The following is an 18704-nucleotide window of genomic DNA, read 5'->3' as shown; positions in this document are numbered from 1 at the left end:
CAGCAGAGATAAAGCCCCATTCTGAAGCATCGTATTTGTCTGTGATGTTTGAACCCTCCTAGGGATGTCCAGGCTGGAGCCAACCTTTCTTTCAACCGTCAGTTCTACGACGAGCATTGGTCCAAGCATCGAGTAGTCACTTGTATGGACTGGTCTCTCCAGGTAAGAATTGTTGCTGGGGTGGGACAAACTGGGCTGTGTTCTCACGGCATTTATATTTAAAAAAATGAGAGTTTTTCTCCACTACTTTAGATGGGTCTACTAGCCTACAATTTTATTCTATGCTTTTTGGTTTTCTTTCTCAGTTTACTGAGCTTTCGGTTTAAATTTTGCATGCTGTTATTCATAAGCACTGAGTACTCACCATGTGCTAGGCACCAGACAAGGAGCAGGCCGTCCTGTTTGTAAAATTCCTGTCATGGAGGTCACCAGTGATTCCCCACGCATCAAATCCTTGGCTGTTTTGAAGACTTCATCTGCCCTGACGTCTTTGTCATCTAGCCTAGCTGACGTCCTCATATTCTGAAAACAGAATCCTTCGTTGAATTCCACAGCTCCACTCTCTGCTCGTTCTCACACTTCTCCAAAATTTCTTTTTTCTCTTCCACCGCTGTGGTCCCTGTGGTTGTGCCCTCAACCTCTACTCTTCCTCCCGACATGCTCTTTGTGGAACTTCCATGGATTCAGCCACCACGTGGCAGCCTATTTATATCACCTACCCACTGCCCTCCCAAATTCCACTTTGCACACCAGACAGATCCACTCAGCTGCCTCATAGAATCTGCAATCACTAATTCATAATTTTCACATACCAGAATTTTTTTTCCTACTGCATCCTAAGTTAAAGATATCACAGTATACCCAAGGGCCTAACGCAGAACTTTCATCATCAACATTAGCAACCTTCTCCCACTCATCTCCCAGACCCAAACTGCCGCCAAGACTGTCCATTTCTCCGCTCATGTATTTATCACCTTACACCTGTAGTATTGCTAAACTTCTCACTGGTCTTCCTATATCCATGCTTGTTCTTCTGTGGTGTTCCTTCTGGACACCTAGCCAAATAATCTTTCTAAAATGCAAATCTGATCACTCCACTCCCTGGGTTAAAACTCCTTGTTGCCTCTAAGAAAAGAAGTTTATACTCCTTAGTGAGGTATTTTCAGAGTGAAAGTAGGCAAATTTACCAAAAGTCATCTTGCTTAAGAGCCAACTCCACTGCTTGACAGATTACCCAGCACCGAGCAGCTATGTAATGTGCACAAAAGCATACAGCCTAGCTGTGTTGTTGGCCAGAGTTTGAACCCAGGTGGTCTGATCTCCGAGTCCACATTCATAACAGCCATGCTATGTTCCTTCCTGCAATGACAATGACACAACAGCAATGAGGAAAATAGGAATGATAAATTCTGGACATTTACATGGAGCATAGTTCTTGCTTTGTTGCAGTGTATGTTCTTATGGGGAACAATAATCATGGCTAGCTTTTAATTTGTGTTTCTTATGTGCTAAGCACTGTGCCAACTGCTCTGAAGACATCTTCTTTCAGTCTCATAACTCAGAGGAGGTGGCAACCATTACTATCCCCATTGTGCAGTTAAGGAAACTGAACCTCAGAGAAGCTAAGTAACTTGTTAAAAATCGCTCAGATACAGATGTAGTGAAGAGAAGGGCTATATTCACCCCAATGTTCATAGCAGCTCTGTCCACAATAGCTAAATCGTGGAAGGAGCCGAGATGCCCTTCAACAGATGACTGGATTAAGAAGTTGTGGTCCATATATACAATGGAATATTATTCAGCTATCAAAAAGAACGATTTCTCAACATTTGCTACAACATGGACGGGACTGGAGGAGATAATGCTAAGTGAAATAAGTCAAGCAGAGAAAGACAATTATCATATGATTTCTCTCATCTATGGAACATAAGAACTAGGATGATCAGTAGGAGAAGAAAGGGATAAAGAAGGGGGGTAATCAGAAGGGGGAATGAAGCATGAGAGACTATGGACTCTGAGAAACAAACTGAGGGCCTCAGAGAGGAAGAGGGTGGGGGAATGGGATAGGCTGGTGATGGGTAGTAAGGAGGGCACGTATTGCATGGTGCACTGGGTGTTATGAGGAACTAATGAATCATCGAACTTTACATCAAAAACCAGGGATGTACTGTATGGTGACTAACATAATATGATAAAAAAAATATTTTAAAAAAATCGCTCAGCTAGGGTATGGTAGTGTGGGTATTTGAACTCGAGTCTTTTTTTAAAGGATTTTATTTATTTATTTGAGACAGATACAGAGAGAGAGAGAGAGCAGGAGCAGAGGCCGAGGCGGAGGGAGAGGGAGAAGCAGACTCCCCGCTGAGCTAGCAGTCGATGTGGGCCTTGATCCCAGGACGCTGGGATCATGACCTGAGCCTAAAGCAGATGCTTAACCGTCTGAGCCACCCAGGCGCCCCTGAACTCAAGTCTCTGGCACTTCAGAGCATATTCTCTTTACCACTGCCTCTCACGAAAGACTTATGAATCTGAACCAAGAGAGGTTATAAGTGCCGAATGGTAGGGGGCAGAAGGCACGGGCTTTCAGAGGTCAGTGGAGGTCGGGATCTGTCTCTGAAACACTGGGATTTAGAGCACTGGCGAGGAGAAGAGCGTGTTCTAGGCAGAGCTGTAAAAAGGATGACGTGAAGAGCCCCATGTAATCCTACTGGAGTACAGGAGAACTGAAGAGGAGGGTAATCCCTCGCAACCGGACTGTCATCAGCCACCAAGTGGGCCAGTGTTCTCTCCTCTGGAACCTCCTTTTACATTCAAACAACAGAGCACGCAGTGCCTGATCACGCAGAGACTAATACAAGCAGGGCTGGCCCAGCCGCTTCCCGCCAGTGTGTGGGTGGTCTGTGAGCGTGCTCGGGTGTACGCACAGAAATTAGATCCAAGCCTGAGGAAACACTTGGCTCGGCTTGTTCACTTGTTCAGAGTCTGGAAATTACACAGGAACCTTATCTGACACATTTCTCAAAGGCAACTTCTCCTGTGTTCCGGGTCACAGTTGATGAAGCTCCCTGAGGGGTTGGCAGGGCCGCAGTAGGGCCGGTCCCTGCCTGGCCACAGTGTATGAGGGCCATATGGACCATGGATGGATTTGTTTCCACATAGGCTTCTGGTTGATTTGTTTTGTTTTGTTTTGTTTTTTGTTGTTTTGGGGGGGTTTGTTTGGTTTTGTTTTGTGCAAGAACTGAAACTGTAAAGGGCGGAAACTCTGCCATGGAGAGACCGTGGTTCCTTTTCACCACTTTTGAGTAACCTCACCTACGCTGGAGGGAAGAGGCTTGCAGTTCCGAAAAGCGCATTTTATATGGAGCCCGAGCAAAAGGAATTGGAGGGGCAGCTGGGTGCCTCTGTCAGTTGAGCATGTGGCTCTTGCTCTCGGGGTTGTGAGTTCAAGCCCCACATTGGTCTTGGAGACTACTAAAGAAAGAAAAAAAGAAAAAGGAATTGGAACCTTCAGCTCCTACATCATGACACTTTTATGGGGTTCAAAGGATCAGGCTGTGATTCAATAATATTAAAAAAGAAAAGAAGGAGAGAGACACAGTCTTGGAGTCTTGGAGTGGCATGTGTGTCGAGGGTGTCTACATGAGCGGAACAGAGGGGAGAAAAAGGAAGAAACTAAGGTTTCTGCATAGCTTTGCTTTGGTCTTCTGGGCTTCTCAAGTAAGAACACTAACTTTGCAATATTTGCCAAATATCCACCAAATGCTGTTCCCTGGGAGAAACTGAGGCACTCGGGTATTATGTCAGCTTTGTCATTCATTGACATTGTTTAACAGAGTGAGTCAATAATACTATCCACATAGCACATGACAGCTTTCCCAGACCTGCACAAAACCGCACTCATGACCTTACCGACCGTCTAGACTCCTCTCACATGGAAACTGCATCCTCCAACCTTGCAGTCACCCAAGGTACAGAGCTAAGTCATCGTTGATAGTTCATTTAGTTTCCAAATCTGATCTAATTTCCAGTAGTAAGAAGACTCCCGCGGACACCAATTCAAGTCCACTAATGTGGATTTGACCCTGACTTTATGCCACGCCCTCTACTTCTTGCTTATATGAGGAGATGGCTTCATAATTGGTCTTTCTACCTCCAATCTCTATACTGTTGAGTCATCATAAGTATTTTGACCAGAGTAATATTTGTAAAGATTACTTATAAACTCTCACTGTCACCTTGGGCAAGTTGCCTGGCTTCTCTTTTCTTCAGCTTCGTCATTCATAAAATGATGATAATAATACCTAGCTCACATGCTTATTGTATTATATGAGTTAATGTGTTTGGCAGTAGGACTTAAAAAGCGTCTCGTACACAGAAAGTGCCCAGTAAATATGACATCATGGTGAAAGCAGTAGTAGCAGTAGCATTAATAGTTGCTGAATGGAACTCCTACTGTCCCCAGAGGCATTTCCAGCCCTTTCTTCTTGTTTACAGCTTCATATAACCTGCCTCCCGGCCAAATGCTACCAGCTGACATCCCCTGAACATGCCCTACACTGCATTAGTTAAGAAAACTTTCCCTCTGGCTAGCGTGAGCAAAAAAGGGGATGTATCGTAGAGGCGCTAGTGCACTTAGGGGAGCCACGGAAAAGATGAAGAACGGGGACTCAGGAAGAGTCCCACATCTGGGCTGCTTGAGGGACCTCACCAGTAGGATGCTGTCATAACTGGACTCATTTGCCAGCCCACAGACTGTCTCAGTTCACAATGGACAATAGCCAGTTCGGAGAATGTGATTTGCTTCAGGTCACGTATCAACCCCACAGTGAACTAATTGTCCCTGGGAAGTTAGATACCTGTGTATTGAGGTAATCTCCAAAGATGGGAGAATCACTGTGAACCAGCCAGATAACCAAGAGAAGTCTCCAGCACTCCTATTTGTACCCTTGTCCATATTCTCCACTCTCTTCTCTCCTAATAACCTACTGCCTGACAAGGCCCAAAGCATGTCTCATTTCTTCTTAGAAGTCCTTTCCAGTTTCTTTTCCTGCCACATCCCACCCCAGCTAAGGTGCTTCTTTTCTTCTCTGTACTTCTAAGGAACCTTGTTTACATTTCCACCTTAGCACATATCATGTCCTGCCTTTATGTTTGCATTATAGTTATTCATACCCGGGCCTTACCTGCCTCTGCTTAAGGGTGAGTTCCTAGAGAGCAAAGCACATTATTGTTGACATTCTTGTCCCACATTTCACCTGGCACAATGCCTTACATATGCATCGGAGGCACTGGACACGTGCCACAGTGGACTGGAAAGGTCATGACCTTTGAAGTCAAACAGACTTCAAGTAATGCTCTCACTTCTTTGTTTATTAGCAACATAACGCAGAACAAGTTACTCACCCTGAGACCCTTGGCTTCTTTGTCTGTAGAAATGGGAAAACCACTTCTACTTTAGAGGATTGCAAGGACCAAATGAGTTAATGTAGCACCCCGCTCAGTGTCAGGCACATAACAGGGAATAAAATCATATTGGTTCCTTCCTCTCTGATGGACATCCGATTTTATTTCTCTGTAAGAACAAACAGCTTGAGAGCAGATCTGGTGATTTTCAGGTACAATTCTCTGAGGTTAAAAGTTGGATAATCCAACCTGATGAGTAATTATAAACTTCATAACTGTTCACATTCCCTTTAAAAGTCACAATTTTAATATTCAAGATTTAAATAATTGTTCAGAGATTTACTTTTCACTTGAGAGTAAGGAAATATGACTAGTCACATTCAAACACACAGTAGAAAAAGACATAGAAGGGGAGACTTCGAAGTCAGAAAAACTTGCGTGAGATAGGAGTTAAATCAGTATCTTCAGGATTTATGATGCCAGTTACAGAAATTACACCAAAGGCATTTCCCTGGTATTTTACTAAAACTCTCCCTATTTTCAAAAGGGGTTTTAAAGCCAAATAATTTCAACTATTTTTTTAATGGAAAAAAGAAAAGCTACAAGTGGGAGCCAACGATGAGACCCAGATGTGAAGCTGTGGGATATTATTCCGGACACATCTGGCTGCTCATTGGCCACTATGGTCATGGTGTTGATGTTTATAGAGTTGCCTTTCACATGTGACATAAACTTTAGATGGACAGTCTGGAGACTTCTGTGTTTATCTGGATATTAGTTTCTTTGAATGGGCTTTGAATCAAAGGCCTTTCCTAATGGGCTTTTGATTCAGCCAGTGAGGAGTGTTTTCTAATAAAGAATGATTACTTGGGGCGCCTGGGTGGCGCAGTTGTTAAGCGTCTGCCTTCGGCTCAGGGCGTGATCCCGGCGTTATGGGATCGAGCCCCACATCAGGCTCCTCCGCTATGAGCCTGCTTCTTCCTCTCCCACTCCCCCTGCTTGTGTTCCCTCTCTCGCTGGCTGTCTCTATCTCTGTCAAATAAATAAATAAAATCTTTAAAAAAAAAAAAAAAGAATGGTTACTTCCCCTGGTGGCCGCATACATGTGTCTTGTTGTAGGATTATACTTCCTCTGCATCAACCAGCAAGTTGTAATTCCCCGCAGCTTTCTTAAGTTGAGACTGCAGAATAAATGGATAAAGCCACCTACAGAACTCAGGTTTAATCATTTTTTATAGAAAAAAAGTTGATGTTTCAATTTATAAGGGCCATCTTCTGTTAAATATGTATATAGCATAGTGAAAAGGAAGGGAAAAATTAAGTCATCTATGAACAAAGAGTGATATGATCTGCTATAATCCTGGTGGTGTTTTTAACAGGGCTGCCTTATGGGAATGCCAGGTAGGAATGGCATTTTCATGAAATGCATTCTAACTCATAAATACCCCTCACAAGATTCCTCCCCAGTTTGTTTAATTACACACCCAGCACAGAGTTCACACAGGGTAAGTAGGTCTTTCTATTCACTTTAGAGTCCTTATTATTTTACTGGTTGTGGTTCTTGCACTTACGCCTTTAATTGTTGGCATTATTTGACAACAAAGGATTAAATCTAAGGTCTTTCTACTGAGTGCAGAGTCACTAAAATAAAAAAGACCATTTGTACTTCAACAGATTTTGACGCAGTTGATTGTGTGCTAGGAGTTATAAGACACTAGATTTAGAAGTTAATAAAAGTAAGTCTCTATGCTCAGAGCGAGCTTACAGACCAGTAAGAGACATAGGTGGGAAACAAAAGCCGTAGCACAATTTGACAAGGGTTTTAATGGAGGAACACACGTAATGCTAAGGGAGCCTATGAGAGGGAAGGAGGGGTGTTGGGATTATGTGGAGGATTTGATGCATGAGTTACTGTTAGAAACAACACAGAAGAGGCATTGCAATAAGAGTGAGTATCAAACTCCTGGGCACAGAGGCTGTCCCTACGAGCCTCAGAACTAGCTCCTGAGGCTGGGCTCAGGGTGTGGGGGAAGAGGAGGGAGGGCGGCTGGGAAGAGATTAAGCAGAGGAGCTAGACAATGACAGATCATGAAGGACCCTATGTGACCTGGGTTTGATCTTGAAAATAAGGACGAGCTGTTAAAGTATTTTGAGCAGAGGAGTGACGTAGCCAAATACGTGTTTTGTAAAGTCACATTGATGAAGGATAGAGAGTGGAGTAGGGGAGGGGTGGGCCTGGCAAGCCTGGCAGCAGGAAGCCATTCAGGAAGCTCTTGCCTTACTTCAGAAGAGAAATTACTTCAGGATACCCTCACCATAAGGATGGAAAGAAATATGCATTTGAAAGGTATTGAGGCAGGAGTATAACACCTTACATGGGGATAAGAAAGAGAAAGGAGTAAAAATGAATGTGGAGTGTCTGGGTTGGGCAGGTAGGTGAATGTTAGTGAAAGGCACCCCAAAAAGGGAACATTAGAAGAGCAAGAGGTTTTTATAGAAGGCAAGAAGCTCATTTTTTTTCCATTTTATTTTTTTAAATTTTTTTTATTTTAATGTTTTTTTATTGTATATGTTAGTCACCATACAGTACATCCCTGGTTTCTGATGTAAAGTTCGATGATTCATTAGAAGCTCATTTTTTATTTTTATTTTTTTATTTTTTATTTTTATTTTTTAAAGATTTTATTTATTTATTTGACAGAGAGAGAGACAGCCAGCGAGAGAGGGAACACAAGCAGGGGGAGTGGGAGAGGAAGAAGCAGGCTCACAACGGAGGAGCCTGATGTGGGACTCGATCCCAGAACGCCGGGATCACGCCCTGAGCTGAAGGCAGACACTTAACCGCTGTGCCACCCAGGCGCCCCAGAAGCTCATTTTTTAACGCATTGAGCTGTTGTGTCTATGGACCGCTCAGAGAAATCTCCAGTATGCAAAAGGTCTGCAGCTGAGAGAGACATCAAGCCTAGAGATATAGATTTGGACATTGTCAGCATATTAAAGCGTTTTAAAGCCATTGGAGTGGATGAGATCACCCAGGGAGAATGTATGGACAGAGACCAAAAAAAGGGTCAGAATACAGCCCACCACCACCCCCACCCCCCCACCCCAGAATATAGGGACTGAAAAGAATGGTCAGGAAGAGAATCAGGAGAGACAGGTATAATGGAAGCCAGTATAGGAGAAAAGAAGAGAGTAAGGCCAAACGTCAGATAATGCAGAGAGGTCCAGTAATGTGCGCTTATGGTAGTTACTGGGGACGCTGGCAAGCCCAGTGGAACATTGGAAGCAGAAACCAGATTGCATAGGTTGAAGCTGTAGTTGGTATTAAGGATGCCACAACTTCAAAAGAAAGTACCATTTAAATGATGTCATAGAGCATCTGTCTGTAGGAATAAGGACGTTTTCTTTGTGTCAGCAACTTGACATAATTCATCCTTGTGACCTCTTCCATCCAGTACCCTGAGCTGATGGTCGCTTCCTACAACAACAACGAGGACGCTCCCCATGAACCAGATGGCGTGGCCTTGGTTTGGAACATGAAGTTTAAGAAAACCACACCAGAGTACGTCTTCCACTGTCAGGTAGGAGTCAACAGAGTAAAAATAACTTAGGTCTCCTACTAGACCAAATATAGTTCATGCTGCCTGCATCTCTCTGTCTTGCGTGGAGAGGAAGAGCCGAGGTTAAAAATGGAATTGTTGACGATTTTGGAAAATTCCCCCACAGTAACCTAATGTTTGGGGAAAGTGGCAACTCTCTCCAAACGGTTAGAAAGCCCAGTGGGGGGCTGTGTGTCATTTTCTATTTAAAGCAGCCTCCCCGAGGATGAGTTTATAAAGACCTCGCACTTGTGAAGAAATCCTGGTGTACCACTTCCTCTGCTTCGCAGCAACATATGCTCGCCCACCCACGTGGACATCCTCAGAGCACTACCGTTTCCAGCTTCCTCCTCTCTCTGAGATGGAGTTCAGTGGAACATTGCCAAGTTTACGGGTGCCATCTTGCTTTTGTAGCTGGTGTAGGCGAATACTTATCATGAATCTTTTCTGAATTGTTGAGAAATATAGATGCTGTTTTCAGTTTGCAAGTGTGAAGATCATTTTAAACAGTTTTGGGTATTTTACTCCACGTGTCTCTTGACACATTTGTCTTCTTTTCTATCCAACATAATACAGGCTGAAATGCATTTTACACTTGTACACATTCAGCTTTGCTCTGTTGCCATGGCTGTGCCTAAATAATAGGCCTCAGCAGTGGCCAATACACCAACCCCTTTATTAATGTCCCTATCCTGTGATTATGCATAGGAAAATGCAAAACAAACATTCCAGCTCAAAGTTTCAGTTCCTCAAACATTACGATTCAGAGGTGGAGTGGCAGATTACTCCGAATACACATGCATTGGCTGAAGAGGGTGGCTAGACCTGTTGATATTTGGAAGCCTAGTGACATTTTATATCTAAGAGCCGAGTATCATTTTGAACTAAAATATGTTTAGACTTTAGGACATTATCAGATATAATTCGGGGAACAGCAGCTGCTGGAAGAAAAGTCCCAGCTTCAACCTGATTGAGTAACCTCTAACTCTGGCCATGTTTTTCTAATTTACTATCTTAAAAACAACAAGAAATCTAGGTCTGCATAGTAAATAACCTTTATTTTTTGAACCTTTGAAATAAGAGTTTTTTCTTTCTTTTTTTTTTAAGATTATCAAATTTGTCAGTTTGATATGCTCTTTCTGTAAACAGAGAAGCACAAAATCCTCATTTTGTTCAGCTTTAAGAGGTTTGCCAAATTACCAGGAAAATACTAAAAGCGTTGTGGGATAAGCAGAAGCACATTTTTGAAAAACAGGGCCACCTAAACTATTTCGATATTACAAAAAGCACATCTTGATTTATAAAATTAGAAGAGGTTAACATTTTATTGTTTTGGTCAATGCATGTGTTTATCACAATTAATTTTCTAAATTATATTAACTATCAGTAGCCTGTGACCATAACAATTTGGTAAAATGCTTAATATTCACAGCATTGCATAGTAAACAGGTCAATAGGCGCCTAATGATGCTGAATGAAGAAGCAGACTTCCAAGGTCTTTGGAATTTACTGGAATTTTAAAATTACCTATATTGTCACACAATGGTTAATACCAGTATTGATTGAAAGGAGCATCTTCTCTTTCCTGTCCTGGTAGCTTTGGGATCATTTACTGAAAATTTCACCAACACATTTAATTTCATAATTAGTTTCTCCCTTAAATGATCCAGTATATGTATTTTAGGAGAAAACTATCTCCTGATTTCAAGAAAGAGAGAGAGAGAAGGAGAGAAAGAGGGAAGGAGGGAGGGAGAGAAGGAGGGAAGGAAGGAGGGAGGGAGGGAGGGGGAAGGGAGAAAGGGAAGAAGGAAGAAAGGAAAGAAGGAAGGAAGGAAGGAAGAAAGAAAGTCAAGTCAGAAGTACACTCAGTATCCACCCAAAAGACGCTGACTAAAGTATCTCCGCATCCCTCAAGTCCCTACTATTACCTTCACTTCTGGTGACCAGAAGCAGGTGGGGGTTCTAAACTCGGCCTCGCATTCTCACTGGGAGAAAAGTGAGGATTCTTTTTTTTTTTTTATTTTCATCACACAACTTTATTTTATTTTTTTATAATAATATTTTTTTATTATATATGTTAGTCACCATACAGTACATCCCTGGTTTTTTATGTAAAGTTTGATGATTCATTAGTTGCGTATAACACCCAGTGCACCATGCAATACGTGCCCTCCTTACTACCCATCACCAGCCTATCCCATTCCCCCACCCCCCTCCCCTCTGAAGCCCTCAGTTTGTTTCCCAGAGTCCATAGTGTCTCATGTTTCATTCCCCCTTCTGATTACCCCCCCTTCTTTATCCCTTTCTTCCCCTACCAATCATCCTAGTTCTTATGTTCCATAGATGAGAGAAATCATATGATAATTTTCTTTCTCTGCTTGACTTATTTCACTTAGCATTATCTCCTCCAGTGCCGTCCATGTTGCAGCAAATGTTGAGAACTCATTCTTTCTGATAGCTGAGTAATATTCCATTGTATATATGGACCACAACTTCTTAATCCAGTCACCTGTTGAAGGGCATCTCGGTTCCTTCCACGCTTTGGCTATTGTGGACAAGGCTGCTATGAACATTGGGTTGCATATGGCCCTTCTCTTCACTATGTCTGTATCTTTGGGGTAAATACCCAGTATTGCAATGGCTGGATCATAGGGTAGTGAGGATTCTAATACTTTTAAACTTTGGGTTTGATTAAATAACATGTGCAAAACATGTGAAGACTCTGATATTCTGGGCATCAAAGAAAAGCTGCAGAACTTAACCACACACATTTAAAGACACTGAGAATCATGGTTGTGCTACTCAGATAGAAATGGTAAATAGTTCATATAAATGACCCTTCATACTCCGTGAAAGCCACATTTATAAAATCTTAGGAAAACCTAAATGCTGAATACCACTACAGTACTTCATTTCTGTTATTTAATTATTTCTCTTAAATTGACCTAAGTGTAGGGGATAGAATGTATCACCAGCTTCAGAAAGGTGAAAGAAAAAGAGCTTTGATCCCTCTCCTGAGAGGAGGAAAAGGAAGAAATGGGCATAGCAGAAGTCATTACAAAGCCCTTCTGAGGATCCTTGGTGTATTAGTCAAACTTCTCCAGAGAAACAGAATCAATAGGAGAAAGATAGATAGACAGACAGAGACAGACACAGAGACAGAGATCTAGAATTGATACTTCTTCAGGAAACTGGTCTTTGCTCTAAGGCAAACTGATTGGATGAGCCCCACCCACATTATGGAGCATAATCTACTTTACTCAAAGTCTCCTGGTTTCAATGTAAATGACATTTAAAAAATACCTTCACACCCACATTTAGGCTTGTATTTGACCAAAAGCCCAGGTAGCATAGCCTAGCCAAGTTGACACATAAAATTAACCACCGTACCTGAATTTCACCTCAGAGCAATCCAGGAAACCGGTATCTGTAATAACTCCTGAAGTCTAACTCCTGATTACTTTTGGCTAGTAAGCAAATAGACCTAGAAAGATCAACTCTGAAAGTATTAGACTTTAAGTGAATGGGAGCTTTCCTAAGAGGTGAGAAAAAAATAGTAATTTGAGGACGTGGAGAATGTGTCTGTGGCATTAAATTTATGGAAAAGAAAAGATACTAACGTATATTAGGATCTACTCTTTACGTTCATTGTCATAACCCCTGTTACCCCCCAGGCGAGAAGCTGCAGCTTCCGAGACGTCATGAAACTAGGGCAGGTGTCAGTGAATAGCAAAGCCAAGTCTGAAGTCAGCTCTTTTTTACTCCAAAGTGCGCCTGTTGCGTCATACGGCATTAGCAGACGATTCAGCCAGGTAACACTCTAGGTGTGCGGCCCAGGGGACGGTGACTAGAGAAGAAATGGAGCACAGCTGTGTTCTCCGTCTTCGCTGATCGTGGCAGCCACCTAGATGGCTTGAAGAACTATTGACACCTGCATTCTGTGGGCAGAGATTCTAATTTCACTGGTCTGGGGTCCAGCCTGAGCATTTTTAAAATCTCCCAGGTTGCGGTGGTACAGTCGGTTGAGCGCCTTGGTTTTGGCTCAGGCATGATCTCAGTGTCATGAGATCGAACCCCCTGTCAGACTCCGCACTCAGCGCAGAGTCTGCTTGACTCTCTCTCTCTCTCTCTGACCCTCTGCCCCCACACGCACGCACTCTCTCTCTCTCTCTCTCTCTCTCTCAAGCAAATAAACACATCTTTTTTTTTTTTTAAAGTAAAAGTGCCCAGGTCATTTAAATATGCAGTAATAGTTGAAACCACCAAGATATAGAGGAGAGATGAAGAAAGGGGATGATAAGCTGACAAAACTCGTCAGCCTCTTTATTTTAAAGTGTGGGACTTTTCTTCCTTACCCCACACGTCCCCTTTTCCTCTTTGGCCCAAACTAGGGTGCTGTTTCTTGCCTTTATTTCTCTGATGCTGATCTCCTACCTGACTCAAACTGGGAAATTTCCTAACCAACTCCCCTGCCCCTTCCCACTTCCCCACCCCCACCCCCAGACACGGGCTCGCCTCCTTAGTTTGCACATGCACTCGCCTCCGTGGGGAATGATCAGAAGGAAAGAGCTCAAGACCACGTTGGACATGACACGAGAAGAATGTGAATTGGAGGGTACCATTTCTTTTGGGATAGGGATACACCTTGCTATAGTGGATATCTATGAATTTAGGATAAAAGCCAGATCATATCCATGGCTCCCAAAAGAAAACCTAAGTGCTCTAAATACCGAGTATGGCTGAGCTAGTGGGAGACCAAACCCGGGGTTACTTGGGCAGCCAGGGAAGTCACAGATGAGTTAGTGGTTGGCCGCTGGGGATAATAAGAGCAGTTTGGTTACCGTGCCCTGAACCCGAATAATTACCGTGGTAACTCCATTGGTCTGTATTTTACATTTTCCTAGCACTTCCGCCTTCATGGTCTCATTGATCCTCACAACAGAGAAGCCGCAAAGATATTATTCTCTTTGTTGTACTTGAAGTGTTCGGGGCTCGTGGGCAGTAGAACCAGTCCTGGAACCAAGGCCCCTTCTACCGGTGACATTGTGCCATTGGCCAGGCCACATTCCACTGTGATGGGGCGATGTGGGGCTTGAGACCAAAGGCTATGCAGTCCCTTCCAGGTGTATTTTTGGCAGCTGCCAGTGTATGAGGTTGGTTAGACAGTCCTAGAACTGGCTCTCCTTACCATCTTTTAAACCTAAAGGGGAATTTGGAGAGCCCACCGAATTACAGTCAATACCTGAGATAAAACCAAAACCCCTACTCACAGAAGTATCCATTTTCTTCTCTGTCCTTTGATCTTTGGTCAAGTTTATTTACTACAACCTCTCCCTTCTAGACACTATCTCGCTGAAATCAGGTAGTATGAATGTGCTTCCATAGTCTCGTGTGATGTTCTGATAATTTTGAAATTACGGTTTGCTTCATAGGAAAGAGTGTGGATAAGGAAAAACCATGGGTGCCTTAGGATGCTTGTACTGGGACCCTTTCAGAATACTGCATTAGCTATCCATTTCTTGCTGATCTTTCTGGATTGTTGATATTCTTGAGAAAAACATCATTGCAAACCAGTCCGATGGCTCAGAAAAACATCATGCCAGGCACTAGAAAGCAAATGCACAAGACACAGACCCCAGTTCAGTGTTCTTCTGCAAAGACTGACAGGCTTTTAGCCTCATCATAAAAAGATTGTGGTGGGAAGGCTCGTCTCTCCCTGTTAAGAATAGCAAGGCCAAATACCTTTTACTTCCCTGGGCAGTTTCATGTCTTTGCTAAACTGAATTCTTAGTGTGGGCTCTGGTCCTGCATTTTTTATTTTCATTTCTGTAAGAGCTGTCCATACTTGGAAAATATCAGTGGCCTGTGCATAGAAATCAGCCCGTCAGCCCCACCGCACAGTCTGGCACGGCTCCTGCCATCTTCCGTAGTGGCCGCCGCACACTGTCATTAGATTATGCATTGTGACCACCCTGCAGTGCTTACCCTGGTGTGGTCTTTCTCTTTCAAATGGAATGAATAGAATCAGAAATATAGATCTTAGAATTATCTGCACTGAGGTAAGTGGAAAAGCTATATTTAGAGGCTTGGCTTGGTCAGAGGTTTTTATTTTTGCTTTTATTTTTTCCTGATTTGGTTTCTTTGTTCTTAGCATTCTCTTTTAAAGATTATTTGACAATGCCCTGAAACTGACAAGGACCTAAAACCCTCCTTATTTCAGAAGGAAAGCAGAATGTGGAGTGATACTAACTTCATTGTACCGGTGTTTAAAATCCTCAGTTAACTTTCTTCCTATGGGTGGTTTCTCTTCTCATTAAGATTCTATAAAGGGTACCGATGAGTTTGCAACTCCTGGCTTTCACCAGGAGTTGGTTTGGTTCTGGGCAAAGCTCCCACTGACCCCCATGAAGAACGATGGTAACTCAGGAGGGAATGTGGGCTGGTGGTTAGGAGGGGGATGGAAAGTCAGGACTCAGAGCGTGGCTTCTAGCTGCCCACAGACTACTGAGTCACCTGGGGGAGTAGCTGAGGCTTTGTTGTCTTGTTATGGAAAAGAGACTTCCTGCCATCTCAGTGGAACTAGTCGGTTTATTGCAATGAACTTGATTTCTTCTCCCATCAATTTTTGTTTCTCCCCCCACACACAGCCCAGATTGTGGTCCATAATCCTAATCAACAAAATAGCTAGGGACACGAAAATATAAATTAATTTAAATGCATTTTCCAAGGAGTATTATGACCAGAGAAGTGTGAGAATTTGACTTAGGAATTTTCATTTTCTTAAAGGAAGGGTAACTTTCAGATGGCCTGACTGATTAAAAAAAGAGAGAGAGAGAGAGAAGAAAAGAAAAAAAAGAAAAGAGAAGAAAGGCATTTTCTATGTTTTTCTGTTGAATGTAGCAAGGAGCGGTTATTCAGTAGAAGTCAAAAAGAGGAGGATTGTGAAAATTAATAACGGGAAACCTCACTACAATGGAGTCAGGAGGTTCTGGCAGGGGGAGCTCTCACACCCCACTGCCCCTAGTCGGTTGCAGACCCAACAGGAAGAGAGGGGCTTGACCTTGCACATGGATACTGCTCTACTTCCTCAGCCGGAGGAAGAAGAACTTTCCTCATTCCCCCCCAGGCAACAGCTCAGCCAATGAAAAAACCACCGTACTTGGAACTCCCAGGTTACTCCAGTGGACCTGAGTCGATAACAGCCTTCTAACTTACCCCTTTTCCCCTTAAAAAGCATGCCTCTCCTCCCCGCCCTGACTTGCCTATGGTTTGGCTGCAGCTTGTCTGTCTTGGATTGCAATTCTCTTTTAGTCCTGAAAAAACCCATACTTTGCTGGTAAAGGTCACTGGCAGCTTTTACTTTAAAGGTTAACAGAATGAAGGATTAGAAAGTTCTTTGACAACTAGGGCTACATATTCAAAGGGAGTACCTGGGGTGGCCCAAAATCGAAGCATATGATAGGTGCTTAGTAATTAGAGAACGAAGTTCATGGACAAAGAACATGCTGATGAATGTAAGTAAAACCCAGTTTTCCTTGCAATGATGAATGTACTGCAGGCTGGAGACACCCAGAAGAGGACACCTCAACCACTGTCGTGTAGCTTGCGATCCACTCTTCGAAGGAGACAGTTGTGGAAAACCAAAGAATATATGTGATGTAAATGTAAAATTAAGCTCTTACATAAAAGATACAGAATGTATAGATTGGACAAGAGGAACAGCAGCACAGCAGCTCTTTTGTGCCTTAAGGAAAAGGCATAAGGGAGTTTACGTGTACATGCTGCAATGAAATATGGACATTCGGAAATGCTTCTTTTATGCCGATTGAGTATGACTGGTCCAATGATTGAGGCTTGAGCTAGACACTGATTCTTACTAAGTCAAAAGAAGCAGGAGCTTCTTTTTCTCTTTTGGCCCAGGAAGCTGGGAGCAGAGAAAATGCCTTGCCAGCTCTCGTTCTTTATCTGGCCTCTTTCTGGAATCTTCTCCCCTGAAAAGTAGCAGAGGCAGAATTGATCATTGGAATTCATCTAGAGAAATTAGAATTATCAGCAGGACTATAGCAGACAGGCTGCATCACAGACAGTTCATTATCTGAAAATAGCAGTGGAGGAGACTGTACACCCTACGAGTGACCGGGGGAGCTAGTTGATGTGGAGGGTACCGTGAGAATACACCTTAGAACAAATCATTTTTAATTGTTCTCTTTGTCTTCTCGTCTCATATTGCAAGTGATCAAGCTTAAGTTTAATATTATTACAAACCCGGAGACTTCCCAGCATTTGCTCTGCCCCATTCAAGTGCACATATTACTGAAGTCACAGGACCCCAACACTGAGGATTTTATTCCGTTCCCTAAGTGCCCTTCCTTCCTTTCCCATGCGCTGTACTAAAGCTGTCTGAACTGGGCTCTCTCCAGTTGTGCTTCATCCAGGAATTGCCCCAGGAATTACTGATGCTATGCAAAGAAAGCCAGGTGGCAATATAAGCAAGTTTTATAGCCTGTCCCTATCCTCATCCTCACCACTCTGCCACCCAGCCATTCACTGAGGTCAGGGAAGCCTCAGTGTCAGGGGAGTGGGTATTCTTAGGGAGTGGGTTTCTACTGCCCTCCTAGGATTGTTGTCAGAATAAAAGAGATTATATAGGTGTATCAGTCTATTGGGGCTGCCATTAAAAAAAAAAAAAGTGCCATAGACTGGGTGGCTTAAACAACCGAAAATAACTTTCCCACCATTCTGGAGACTGGTAGGTCTGAGATCAAGGTGTCAGCCATTTTGGTTTCTGGTAAGGACCCTCTTCCTGGTTTATAAACACCTGCCTTCTTGATAATGTCCTCACCTGGCAGAGAGAGGGAGAAAGAGAGCAAGCTCTTCTGGTGTCTAATAGCATCATGAGGGTCCACCCTCATGACCATATCTAAAGCTGGTAATATGCCAAAGTCCCCATCTCTACATAAAAACATACTGAGGGGTAGGGCTGCAATATATAAATTTGTGGGGGATCCGCACATTGTTAGAGCTTGGAGTTGAGGCTGCTGGCCAGCTGATGAACTCACAAGCGTAGGTAAGTGTGCTATGTGAGGGGGGCATGTCTTTTGCTAACACCACAAGGGTCTCTGGTCCAATGAGTGGAGTTTGATAGTAATTCTTGCTATAAGTTAAAAAAAAAATGTGGGGGCTACAATTCAGTCTATAGCAATAAGTGAACTGTACCCACTCTGTGGACCCTGGAGCAAGAGTGAGGAAGATGGGGTTGAGACATGTTTTCCTTTCATCCAAGACCAGATTAGCATGCTTGGTGAGAGCTGTCCCTCCTCAAGACATCTATCCAGGGCCACCCTATATGGAGCTTCCATTTTCTGGAATATCAGATTGTGCTTTTCCTTTATAATACAACATTTTAATATAGGCAGAAGCAGGTTTAAAAGAATACCAGGAATTCTAAAAAAAAAAAAAAAGAAAGAGAAAGAAGAAAAGAAAGAAAGGGAGGGAGGGAGGAAGGAGGAAAGGAAGAAAGGAAGGGAGGGAGGAAGGAAGGAGGGAAGGAAAAGAGTCTCAGAAGGGCAACCCTCTCCCTCAGAGTTGTGGCTATGGAGGACCCATTCCAGGAAAGGAAACCGTGAAGGGTGGGAAGGTGAGCTGTAGTAGCGCCCCAGGCCGTTAGCAGTCACTGAGAGTGTTCTGGGCTGTACCACCTCT

General features: G+C 43.2%; 1 protein-coding gene and 1 non-coding gene across 3 annotated transcripts in view; both read left to right on the top strand.

The window, feature by feature from the left end:
* Window positions 1-18704, top strand: part of DYNC1I1 (dynein cytoplasmic 1 intermediate chain 1) — a 300330-nt gene that overhangs the window by 190248 nt on the left and 91378 nt on the right. For both annotated transcript variants that reach the window (XM_087861060.1, XM_087861059.1), the window contains 2 exons: window positions 63-162; window positions 8859-8984. In XM_087861060.1, the coding sequence (XP_087717186.1) occupies window positions 63-162; window positions 8859-8984 (226 nt within the window). The remainder of the gene's footprint in view (window positions 1-62; window positions 163-8858; window positions 8985-18704) is intronic.
* On the top strand, window positions 18008-18164 carry LOC123789683 (small nucleolar RNA SNORA62/SNORA6 family). The gene has a single exon (XR_006778857.2). It is a non-coding gene; the product is annotated as a small nucleolar RNA SNORA62/SNORA6 family (small nucleolar RNA).

Source organism: Ursus americanus, chromosome 3 (genome assembly GCF_024610735.1).
Source record: "Ursus americanus isolate L20-20 chromosome 3, mUrsAme1.1.p, whole genome shotgun sequence".
Lineage (NCBI taxonomy): Eukaryota > Metazoa > Chordata > Mammalia > Carnivora > Ursidae > Ursus > Ursus americanus.
Note: the sequence above shows the minus strand (reverse complement) of the source record. Positions and strands in the feature narration are given on the sequence as shown.